This window comes from Neophocaena asiaeorientalis, unplaced genomic scaffold (assembly GCF_003031525.2).
Source record: "Neophocaena asiaeorientalis asiaeorientalis breed wild unplaced genomic scaffold, Neophocaena_asiaeorientalis_V1.1 scaffold118, whole genome shotgun sequence".
Classification (NCBI taxonomy): domain Eukaryota; kingdom Metazoa; phylum Chordata; class Mammalia; order Artiodactyla; family Phocoenidae; genus Neophocaena; species Neophocaena asiaeorientalis.
Genome location: NW_020175528.1, coordinates 3032733 through 3045185, shown reverse-complemented (window position 1 = coordinate 3045185; position 12453 = coordinate 3032733). Strand labels below are relative to the sequence as shown.

At 32.3% G+C, this 12453-nt stretch overlaps 1 protein-coding gene across 1 annotated transcript in view; it reads left to right on the top strand.

Annotated features, from left to right (window-relative positions):
- Nucleotides 1-12453, top strand: part of ATR (ATR checkpoint kinase) — a 102134-nt gene that overhangs the window by 82551 nt on the left and 7130 nt on the right. The window contains exons 37-42 of the mRNA XM_024769090.1: nucleotides 2716-2813; nucleotides 3405-3637; nucleotides 4573-4707; nucleotides 6220-6420; nucleotides 7926-8069; nucleotides 10316-10466. Of these exons, the coding sequence (XP_024624858.1) occupies nucleotides 2716-2813; nucleotides 3405-3637; nucleotides 4573-4707; nucleotides 6220-6420; nucleotides 7926-8069; nucleotides 10316-10466 (962 nt within the window). The remainder of the gene's footprint in view (nucleotides 1-2715; nucleotides 2814-3404; nucleotides 3638-4572; nucleotides 4708-6219; nucleotides 6421-7925; nucleotides 8070-10315; nucleotides 10467-12453) is intronic.

The following is a 12453-nucleotide window of genomic DNA, read 5'->3' as shown; positions in this document are numbered from 1 at the left end:
AGGGAAACCAAAGCAAAAATAAACAAATGGGACTACATCACACTAAAACATTTCTGCACAACAAATGAAACCATCAACAAAATGAAAAGACAGCCTACCAAAAAGAAGATATTTGCAAATGGTATATCCAATAAGGGGTTAATATCCAAAATATATGAGAATTCATACAACAACAACAAAAACCAACCCAATTAAAAAGTGGGCAGAGGAGTTGAATAGACATTTTTCCAAAAAAGACATTCAGATGGCCAGCAGACACATGAAAAGATGTTCAACATCATTAATTATTAAGGAAATGTAAAACAAAACCACAATGAGATATCATCTCACTCCTGTTAGAATGACAGTTATCAAAAAGGCAAGAGAAATAACAAGTGTTAGAGGATGTAGAGAAAAGGGAACCCTCCTACAGTGTTGGTGGGAATGTAAATTGGTGCAGCCACTGTGGAAACAGTATGGAGATTCCTCAAAAATTTAAGAATAGAACTAGCATATGATCCAGTTATTCCACTTCTGGGTATTTATCCAAAGAATATGAAAACACTAATTTGAAAAGGTATGTGCACCCCTATGTCCATCGCAGCATTATTAAAATAGCCAGGATATGGAAACAACCAAAGTGCCCATCAACAGAAGAGTGGGCAAAGAAGTTGTGGTGTATACACGTATACAATAGAATACTACTCAGCCTTAAAAAAAGATGAAATCTTGCCATTGTGACAACATGGATGGACTTTGAGGGTATTATGCTAAGTGAGATAAGTCAAACAGACAAAGACAAACACCGTATGATTTCATTCATATGTGGAATATAAAAAAACAAAGACACACAAAAACAAAACAAATGAACAAAACAAACCAAATAAAAACAAACAGGTAGATACAGAGTAGTGGTTACAGAGGGGAAGGGGAGAGTGAAATGGGTAAAGGGGATCAACCGTATGGTGATGGATGGGAACTAAATTTTTGGTGGTGAGCATGCTATAAGGTATATAGAAGTAGAAATGTAACGTACACATGAAACTTGTATAACGTTATAAACCAATGTTAACCTAAATGACATAAATAAATAATGAAAGTAAATTTTTTAAAAAAGAAATACATTTCATATTGTAATAGCTGCCACAAGTAATAGCTGCCATAAATAGTGATTCCTCTGAAGGATCTGAGCAAAGTAAATTGAAAACCTTCCGGAAAGTGTTCACCATTCTAGATGCCATTAAGAACATTTGTGATTCACGGGAAGATGTGAAAGTATCAACGTTAACAGGAATTTGCAAGAAGTTGATTACAGTCCTCATGTATGACTTTGAGAGGTTCAAGACCACTGTGGAGGAAGGAACTGCAGATGTGGTGAAAGTGAACTAGAATTAGGAGTGGAATCTGAAGATGTGACTAAATTGCTGTAATCTCATGATAAAAGCACAATAAAACGAATGAGGAGCTGCTTCTTACAGATGAGCAAAGAAAGTGATTTCTTGAGATGGAATCTACTCTTGGTGAAGATGCTATGAACACTGTTGAAATGACAACAAAGGGTTTAGAATCTCACCTAAACTTAGTTGATAAAGCAGTGGCAGGGTTTGAGAGATGGACTGCAATTTTGAAAGAAGTTTTCCTATGGGTACAATGCTATGAAACAGAATTGCACGCAACAGAGAAATCGTTCATGAAAGGAAGAGTCAGTCAGCGCAGCACACTTCATTGTTGTCTTATTTTAAGAAATCGCCACGGCCGCCCAGCCTTCAGCAGCCCCCACCCTGATCAGTCAGCAGCCATCAACATCGAGGCAAGAGCCTCCGCCAGCAACAAGATTACAACTCGCTGAAGGCTCAGGTGATGATTAGCATTTTTTAGCAATAAAGTATTTTACAATTAAGGTATGTATATTGCTTTTTTTAGACATGCTATTGCACACTTATTAGACTACAGTATAGTGTAAACATGACTTTTATATGCATTGGGAAACCCAAAAATTCGTGTGACTCCCTTTATTGTGATATTCGCTTTATCACAGTGGTCCAGTACCAAACCTGCAATATGTCCGAGGTATGCCTGTACTAACTTTTCACAGATTTGGCAGAGACACAGGGTTGAGTGGTTTGTTGAGAGGATGGTGAGGAAATTGAACTTGATGGAAGATGTATATGGTGAATAGTGAGAGACTAAGATTGCAAAGTTATAAAGAAAAAGGGTTGTATATATTTGAATCCCGAGCAGAGTCATTCATATAGTCTTAATCTAAAGGTAAGTGATTGCTGTTTTTAAACGGGGGGAGTATGATAAAGCTAGAATTTCAGAAATGGTAGCCTGGAATTTATTGAAGGGAAGAAATGTGGAATTAGGGAGACCAAGTTACTGTAATTTCCCAGAAATTGAGTGATTGGGCCTGACCTAGGCTTATGACCATGGAATACAAATAAAGGCACAGATCCTAAGGACAATTTAAAAGAAATACTGACAGGAGTTTGACCAGGTCAAAACTTGAATTATTTTTGGTCAGTGTATTGATACTATAGAGGTTAGTGAGGAGTGAAGAAAGAAAAAAGTGGGGAGAGAGGAGTCAAAGATAATGTGTACTAGGAAGAAACACTGATGCTATAAAAATTTTTGTCAGAGGCCATATATTTCTCAAGTGATAGTTTAAATCTTTATATTTAATTCATATAATGTAAAAAAGGATACTACGTTAATATATTTTCTATGTAATTGCAGGTCTTTACAGTATGGAAATCAGTTCATATATCAATCAATGCCACGAATGTTATCACTATGGCTTGATTTTGGTGCTAAGGCATATGAATGGGAAAAAGGTATAATTTTTTGGTAAAATTTTTAAGGGACTGAGAAGAATTATGATTTATGTGAGAGCAAGAAACGAAATGTTAAAAAAGAGGAGAAAGACTAAGCATAGACTTTTTAAAGTAGTTGGAGTTGCAGGGCCTGGAAGTGTAAACCTGCTCGTTCCTTGGTAAACCTAACACATTTTGAAAAATATTAGTTTAAGCCAAATAATTTACGTTAAAAATTACAATGGATTGTGGCTTGTTCTGTTTGCTTCTAGTGAAAATATATGTATATGTATAGCTGATTCACTTTGTTATACAGCAGAAACTAACACACCACTGTAAAGCAATTATACTCCAATAAAGATGTTAAATAAATAAATAAATAAAGTCTGTTTAAAAATTTTTAAAAAGAAATGGGCCTTGAGATTTTCGGTGGACTTAAATATTTTTTCCTACCTGGACAGAGAAAAGTATCTTTTCACAAATAGGCAAGTGATCTAGCTTTGGACATGGGAATAACATATATCTTAAAGCTGTTTTTAAAACAAAATTTTTTTTCTGTGAAATTGATATACTTTTTTACTGGTATTTTTAACTTTGATTTTTTTTTTCCAGCTGGCCGCTCTGATCGTGTACAAATGAGAAATGATTTAGCTAAGATAAACAAAGTTATCACAGAGCACACAAATCACTTAGCTCCGTATCAATTTTTGACTGCCTTTTCACAATTGATCTCCCGAATTTGTCATTCTCATGATGAAGTTTTTGTTGTCTTGATGGAAATTATAGCCAAAGTGTTTCTGGCCTATCCTCAACAAGCAATGTGGATGATGACAGCTGTGTCAAAGGTGATATATTAATCACAGTAGTGTCTTTCCATTTTAATGCTAATATGTAGATACAAGTTCCAGGGTTTCTCTTATGTTAGATTTGTAGCAAGAAGATAAATTTTAAGTATTTTTAAAAAGAAACTATAGTACTATGTCTCATTATAAAATTTAGAAATATTTACTGTATCAAATGAAGTGACTAGTGTGTTTAAGATTGAAGGATTTATCATGTGTTTTCTTTATGAAGTATAGTAAAGTGTTAGTGCTTGGTATAAAACAGTAACCTATTTTTTTTCCAAGTTTTTTAATCCAAAGTATCAGAACTATTAATACTAGAAAATTTTATTGCATTATTAATAGGAATGTACAAATTGGTAAATATATTGAATTAATAAATATTTTAGAGAATTTAGAAAATACAGAGAAATATAAAAAAGAAAATTAAAATTCACTGTTTATATCATTAATATTTTGATGTATTTTTGTATGTTTATTATCTATGCATATTTTAACACTAAATTTGGATTGCATAGATATGTAATTTCATATTTTTCACCTAAAATTGTTACCATAATCATGTTCCCATGTTAAATATTCATTGAAGAACCAATTTTTAAAATTTTATAAAATTCTATAATGGTTAGCCATCTATAATTTACTTAACTGCTGTTGATCATTAAGGTTGTTTACTTTCTTTGCTGTTGCAAAACATCTAGACACATCTATATTTATTCTCATTTCTGATTATTCCTTCAAGATAGATCCTAAGAAGGGAACTCATCAGGTCGCAGGATAGCAGCATGTTTATGGCTATTGATAGTATTGCCAAATTGATTTCCAGGAAATGTTTATCACTGTAAACTTTCATCATGCATACTGTTTAAGTTGATTTTTGTCAATCAGAAGTTTTGTTATCTTTTAACAATTGCATTTAACTTTTTTTTTTATGACAGTCTTCTTATCCCATGCGTGTAAACAGATGCAAGGAAATCCTAAATAAAGCTATTCATATGAAAAAATCCTTAGAAAAGTTTGTTGGAGATGCAACTCGCCTAACAGATAAGCTTCTAGAATTGTGCAATAAATCGGTACTATCATAAATCTTACTACTTATAGACCAAGTTGGATGAAACTTCTATATGATTTCAGCTGGTTGTATTTCATTTGATTAATTAAATTTAAATTCTCATATGTTGGTATACACATATATCAAAAGTTATCAAATTGTATACTTTAAATACGTGCAGTTTACCTTAATAAAGCTGTTTTTAAAATTTCTAACATATGTCCCTCGTCAAATATCCTCTAAATTTCTAAAAGTTCTTCTTAATGTAAATTCTTCTGAGAGTAAATTATCCATATTTATTAGAAGTTTTTTTAAATAGAGGATATGAAATATAAGAATATAAGATACTCACTTAAAGTTCTCTCTGTGATTGTTTTCTGTCTTATCTTTGAACTTTCAAAGCTCATATACATTAACCTACATACATGATAGGAAAGAAGACTGGAGTTTTGGGTTTCATCCTTTCAGTAACATTTCATTGTCTACCAGGGAGCAAGCACTGTGCCTAAGGGAAACAAAGATGAGTAAGACATGTTCTCCTGCCTTGAAGTGCTCACAGTCTCATAGGAAGCCACTCAGATGGTTATCATATACTGTATAACTACTTTTTTCAGTAGGTTTATGACTAGAGTATAGACATGCTTATAGGAATGAACTAGTATTCTACCCAAGGAATTGGAGGGGAAAAAATCCTGAAGAATGTGTAGGAAGGGTAAAAGTGGGGGTAGGAGTAATTATAAGGAGGGACAGACTCTATAAGGTAAATAACTAGACTTTCCCTTACAAATATTCACTCTATCATCTATTTACAGGTGAGAAGGTAGAGACTACCCTATTTCTCACCTTCCCTTCCAATAAACATCTTGAAAGAGTAATCTGTTTTTGCTATCTGGATTAATCCTGTTTGTCCCCTGACACTCTTGACATTATGAGAGATAGTGTTATGATAATGGCCAACATTTATTAAACACTGGCACTTTTCTAAGTGCTTTACTTGTACAAACTTCCAGTTCTCTATGTGAAACTTTTGTGGCCAACTACATTTAGAAATTCAGGATTTTTAGATTTTTAAAGGTAATGCAGTACATATACTTTTTATTAAGTATCATCACTAGGAGTAATCTGGTAGAGTATCCTGTAATCAGATACATAGCTATTTCTTCAGTGAAACATATTAATCTTTGTACTAAGTGAGTTCAGATATCTTTTTGCTGCCAAATGAGATTTGGTACAAAAAAAAAAGTTTGATTTACAGAGCTCTTTGGAATTTGTAATGTGTGATAACAAATTGTAGGCCACTATTACCTACCTTAGTCATTTAACATCGTATAATGTAGGTACTATTTATTGATAAGTAAAAGAGTACAGAGAGGTTTAAATGAGGTGATGTATTTTTAAAAGTTAGAAAAGTACAGACCGCTGAGCCATTGTAATTAAGATATTATAGAAGTGAAATTTTTGTTTTGAGTAAAAGTAAGCGTTCTATAATTCAAGGTAAACAGAGAAATTAACATGTACTATTTCTCCCCCCCAGGTGGATGGAAGTAGTTCCACGCTGAGCATGAGCACTCATTTTAAAATGCTTAAAAAGCTGGTAGAAGAAGCAACATTTAGTGAAATCCTCATTCCTTTACAATCAGTCATGATACCCACTCTTCCATCAGTTCCGGGTGCCCATGCTAACCATGAGCCATTTCCTGGGCATTGGGCCTATATTGCAGGCTTTGATGATATGGTAAACTGCAATTTTATATAACTGTAACTATGCTTTTAAAATTAAGTTGAAATTTCAAATTAAGTTTAAAAGTGTTTTTCTCAGAGACGAAGTGGATTTTATTCGCAAAGAAAAAATGATTAGAAATACAGAAAAGTAAAACCATATAGTGATGGGACAAAATTAAGTGATAAAAATCTCATGTTCAACCTAGTATTTTGATTTTTTCAGATGTTCATACTGTTTTAATATGACTAAAATCTTTATTTTTTCCATAATTTGATTTTTCCATATTCATCTTTGTCCTAAAAATGGGGAACAGAAAGAGAACGAAATACAATTTTTGTTTGTAATTTGTATTTTGGGAGGAAGTGAATTTCAGCTAGGAAGAGCTTGATTCTTTTTTGTTGCTGTTGTTACTATCTTAAAGAAATGGTACCAGAGCACTTCTGAGTAAATACTTTTGAAAACTCTGTATTTATTCCAGTACTTCTGTGGCTCAAAACATTTGTTTAACTGCTTCAGACCAGTTAATAAGCCACATAATAAAATCATTCTCGTTACTTATAGTCATGCTTTGTTTTTAACTTAATATTATTCAACTTATTTACTTACATCTTTAGTTGGACATGATTTTGGAGGCGTTTCTTTTGTCAAAAATAAAATTACTTTCCATTGATAAACATTTCTTACCATTAAAGAAATTTAAAAACCATCTTAGGTTCTGCAGAAAAGTCCTAAGAAAATGTTTCAAAAATCTTTTAAACATTACGGCTGCTTTAAGAGGCTGCCTAAATTTGAATGTGTATGTATTTACTTACACTGCTGACAGAATAATCCTGGTTTTTTTTTTAATAAATTTATTTATTTATTTGTTTGTTTTTATTTTTGGCTGTGTTGGGTCTTCGTTGAGGTGCGCGGGCTTCTCATTGTCGTAGCTTCTCTTATTGCAGAGCACGGGCTCTTGGCGCATATCCTGGTTTTTTTTTTAAATAAATTTATTTATTTATTTGTTTGTTTTTATTTTTGGCTGTGGGCTGTTTTTATTTTTGGTTTGTTTGGGTCTTTGTTGAGGTGCGCGGGCTTCTCTTGTTGCAGAGCACGGGCTCTTGGCGCGCAGGCTTCAATACTTGTGGCACATGGGCTCTAGAGCGCAGGCTCAGTAGTTGTGGCACACGGGCTTAGTTGCTCCATGGCATGTGGGATTTTCCCAGGCCAGGGATCGAACCTGTGTCCCTTGCATTGGCAGGTGGATTCTAAACCACTGTGCCACCAGGGAAGCCCCAGAGTAATCCTTTTACTTCAATAGCCATTTCTAATGGGTGAAAATGTGTCTCTATTTATGTCCAACCATTCTTTTCATAGATCGTAATTAAGATAAATTATTAAAATAATAAATTTGCTACATAATATAGGTTATTATATTTTCCTTTTTATTGTGTTAGGTAACACAATATTTATAATACACATAGAAGTTTAAACAAATAATTTTGACCTTTATTTATATATAACTCATCATCCTTTAGGTAGAAATTCTTGCTTCTCTTCAGAAACCAAAGAAGATCTCTTTAAAAGGATCTGATGGAAAGTTCTACATTATGATGTGTAAGCCAAAAGATGACTTGAGAAAGGATTGTAGACTAATGGAATTCAATTCCTTGATTAATAAGGTTTGGATATAGTTTGCTTTTATTTTAGAATTGCCATAATTACTATCAATGAGATATGGGCAAATAGATCTCTCTTAAAAAGAGGAAATGAAGTACACTGCCTTTTTCATTTTCACTTAATTTGTTTTATTGGGATAAAATATACATAACATAAAATTTACCATCTTAACCATTTTTAAGTGTTCAGTTCAATTCAGTGGCATTAAGTACATTCACACTGTTGTGCAACCATCCCTCTCCAGAACTTTTTCATCTTCTCAAACTGAAACTGTATATCTGTTAAACAGTAACTCCCTATTCCCCTTTTCCCCAGGCTCTGGTAACCACCATTCTACTTTCTGTCTCTATGAATTTGACTACTCTAGATACCTTGTATAAGTGGAGTCATACAGTATTTGTATTTTACTGGCTTTCTTCACTTAGCATTATGTCTTCAAGGTTCATCCATGTTATAGCACATCAGAATTTCTTTCCTTTACAAGGTTGGATAATATACAGTTGCATGTGTATACCAATTTTGTTTATCCATTCACCCATCAGTGGATATGTGGGTTGCTTCCACTTTTTGGCTATTGTGAATATTGCTGCTTATGAAGATAAGTGTACAGATAACTGTTCAAGTCCCTGCTTTCAATCTTTTGGATATGTGCCCTGAAGTGGAATTGCTGGTTTCACTTAATTTTTAAAAAATAAGATACTTTTGTTATATTGAGAAAAATGTATAAGACATATTAACAAAGGAAAATATTTTCTATTTAATGTTTAAATTATCTATAATATACTTTTTCTATCAGATTTATGTTTTATATTTTGATGCCAGAAAAAAAAAGGTTAGGTTCTGTTTTTACCAACACACTTTTTAGAGGTGATCATTAGTATTTTTTTCAGTTCTGTTGGTAAGTGCTTGATTTCTATCTCAGAGATGATATGAGAACTCTCACTAAAGGGTTATTATAAATGTATAATCTTAGGGGTTTTGAATTATTCTCTAGCCAGGTATTTATAAGTGCATAGCATCTGTTTTTCCATTGGTAAAAAATTAAACCATACTGTGAAAACTTTATTGTTTTCCTATAAGCTCTTTGTTCTGCCTCTCTATCCCCTTCCTGCATTTTACTGGTACCTCTTTTATTAACAGGAAAAAGTTATGGACCTTTAACATAGAAAATAAATAGCAGCAGATGAGTTCATTTTTTAAAAAGGAGAATTATGGTTTGTGCTTAGTTTAACCAAAAGTAATTTAAAAATTAATACCGTAATAAAAACCCATTTCATAGGTATTAAGGGAAAGAATATTTTTATTTAAAATGTTGTTTGGTAAATTGGTAACTTAATTCCCAAAGCTCCTGGAGTGTTTTTCTAGTTGGGAGTATCAAGTGGCCTGGCTTTAATTTATAAATTTATCTTAATCAGCCTTGTTACCAATTAAGTTGTTTCATTACCTTTCCCCCACATTAACATGGTCAAATAAAATAGCCTGATTGTGAAAAACTCTTCTCATTATGTTGGTCTAGGAGGCCGTATACTGATATTTACATGTGATTCTCATGCCATACTATTTGGCTGACATTTATGTAGCCTATCTATTCCTAAAGTTTAAAATGTATTTTTGGTCAGTGATTGTGCTTTAAAATTTGACAGATTACAATTATAGATGTGTGCTTCGTTTGTTTATTTCATACAGTTCCAGAATTAAACAAAATACTGTTTATCCTTACCTAGTATATTTCAGGATTAATCAGATGAGATATGTAAAGCTTTCTTCTGCTAGGAGATAATTTTTCAAATGAAGCTATAATATTAAACTGTAAGAATAAGATATATGTTTTGGGGATATCATTAGACTCATACTTTTCTGTTCATGCATTGTTTTAAATAAAATTAAACAGCATTCCCTGCGCCCAAGGACTTACTATTTCAGTAATATCTTAGAAGCAATTTTTAAAGAGTATTTTGTCATTGTTAAATATATAACTATAACATTTTTGAACCCAGTATTGTTGTCACATTAGTACTGAATAATTAAAAGAAGTACTTACCCAAGTCATTTTTAATGATTTGGAAATAAATTAAGGATATTGTCCCAGTAGTTTCCTGCTCTACCTTTCTGAAGAATTATTCATCTATACTACATAATAAGCTTTTATGGACATTATTTTGCTATGAAATGAACAATCTTTAGATAGGTTTGATATAACATTTAGAAATTTTTAACTTTTAAGTTTATGTGTGCTTTTTTTTTATAGTGCTTAAGAAAAGATGCTGAGTCTCGTAGAAGAGAACTTCATATTAGAACATATGCAGTTATTCCACTGAATGATGAATGTGGGATTATTGAATGGGTTAACAACACTGCTGGCTTGAGACCTATTCTGACCAAACTGTATAAGGAAAAGGGTACTAAAATTAATTCTTACAAAATAAGTATGTAATATGGGTATAATAGCTGCTAACATATAATATAGGTATAATGGTTATTATCATTGTACATTTTGGGGGTATAAGCCATAGTAAAATTTCTTGGTACTATTGATACATACAGAAGTAGTTAAGTGATTTCTTCTTTCCTTCCTTGCGTTTTAATTCTTTCTCTATCTTTATCCCAAAAGAATTTGAGGTAGCTTACAAAACTGTATATGAAAATGTGTTTTTCTAGGAGTTACTGGTTAGCAATTCTGAAACTACTTTATGTGTAAACTAGACTTCAGCAAATAAGTAAATACATTGTGGCTAATGAGAGCTAGTTTTTCATATTAGAGAAAGAAAAAGAAAGGGAAAGCTAGAATGAAACCGAAAGTGTTAGATTAGAGTTACAGTCTCCCACTGGCCAAACCTGGGATAACTTGAGCACCAAAATAAATAATAATAGTATTAGATTATAACCCATGGAATAAAATAGACAGGAGTCCACACTTATGTAAACAAATACTTGAATTAATAAATAAATAAGTAGGAAGGTAGGAACAAGTTCTTCCTTAGAGTAGAATTACAATGAATTAATGTAGAAGAGATGATGAAAACAGAAAATTGCCAATTAGTAAATATCACAGTAATAATTGTTGCAGACAGTGATTAGCAATGACTGCTGAAATTCGTTGGCAAAAGTGTGATGGAAAATAGGTTATTTGCAGAATCTCAAAGTATCTCTCCACCAGATACTTATTAATTACAAAGAGGAAAAAGTAGTAACTTTACAATGAAGAAACAAATATATAACAGGTCAGAACTCATTAAAAATTTCATGGTAATGGAAGACAAAAACAGAAATTTCCCAGATTCGAGGACATTAAGGAGACATGACAACTGAATGCAGTAAGGGATCCTGAATTGGATCCTGACCCAGAAAAAGGATGATAGTGGGACAGTTGAATAAAGTCTGAAAGTTAGTTAATAATACTATGAAAAAATAATTTCTTGGTTTAGGTAATTGTATTCTATTATGAAAGAGATGAACACTGACAAAATCTGGCTGATGAATATATGGGAAATCTGTATATTTTTTGCAATTTTTTGTAAGACTAAAATTATTTCAAAATAAAAAGTTTTTAAAATGTTTATGATGCAATGTTTATGATGTAATACATTAAAAACAAATAGATCAAGTTACTAGAGTAAAGTAAAAAATATTAGTTCCCTAGGACTGCCATAACACATTACCACAAACTGTTCACAAACAACAGAAATTTACTCTCTCACAGTTGTGGAGACAAGGAGTCTAAAATCACTGTGTCAGTAGGGCCACAATATCTCTCAAGGCCAAAGGGAAGAATCCTTTCTATGCCTTCCTGTAAGTTTCTGGTGTTGCCAGCAATCTTTGACATTCCTTGGCTGTAGATGCTTCACTCCATTCTCTGCCTCTGTCATCATACAGCATTCTCCCTAAGTCTGTATGTCCCTGTTTTCTCTTATAAAAATATCAGTCATACTATATTAAGGGCTCACCGTAATGACCTCGTCTTAACCTGATTACATGGGCAAAGACCTTATTTTCAAATAAGGTCACATTCACAGGTACAAGGGTTATTTTTTTGACGGATACAATCAACCCATAGCATTAAGTAATATTGATAAATTACTATATTATGGGTATTATGCTAAGTATTTTGTATATATCATTTTTTTATTATTGTTAACAAGCCTAATTATCACTATTTTTGGACAGTGAAGTAACTTAATCCAAGTTACTAATATGTTGTAGAGCTGAAGTTCAAGCACACTTGAATCTGATTTCAAGGAACTTGCTATTGACTATTTTATTTAAAGATGAAATATTATATAAGTGTTAGTTATTGCTATTGGATTTTTAAAAATATATATATATTTTCCATCCTATCATGAACATAGTTGAACTGTGTAACATTTGAGGCTAAAAATCTCTAATCTC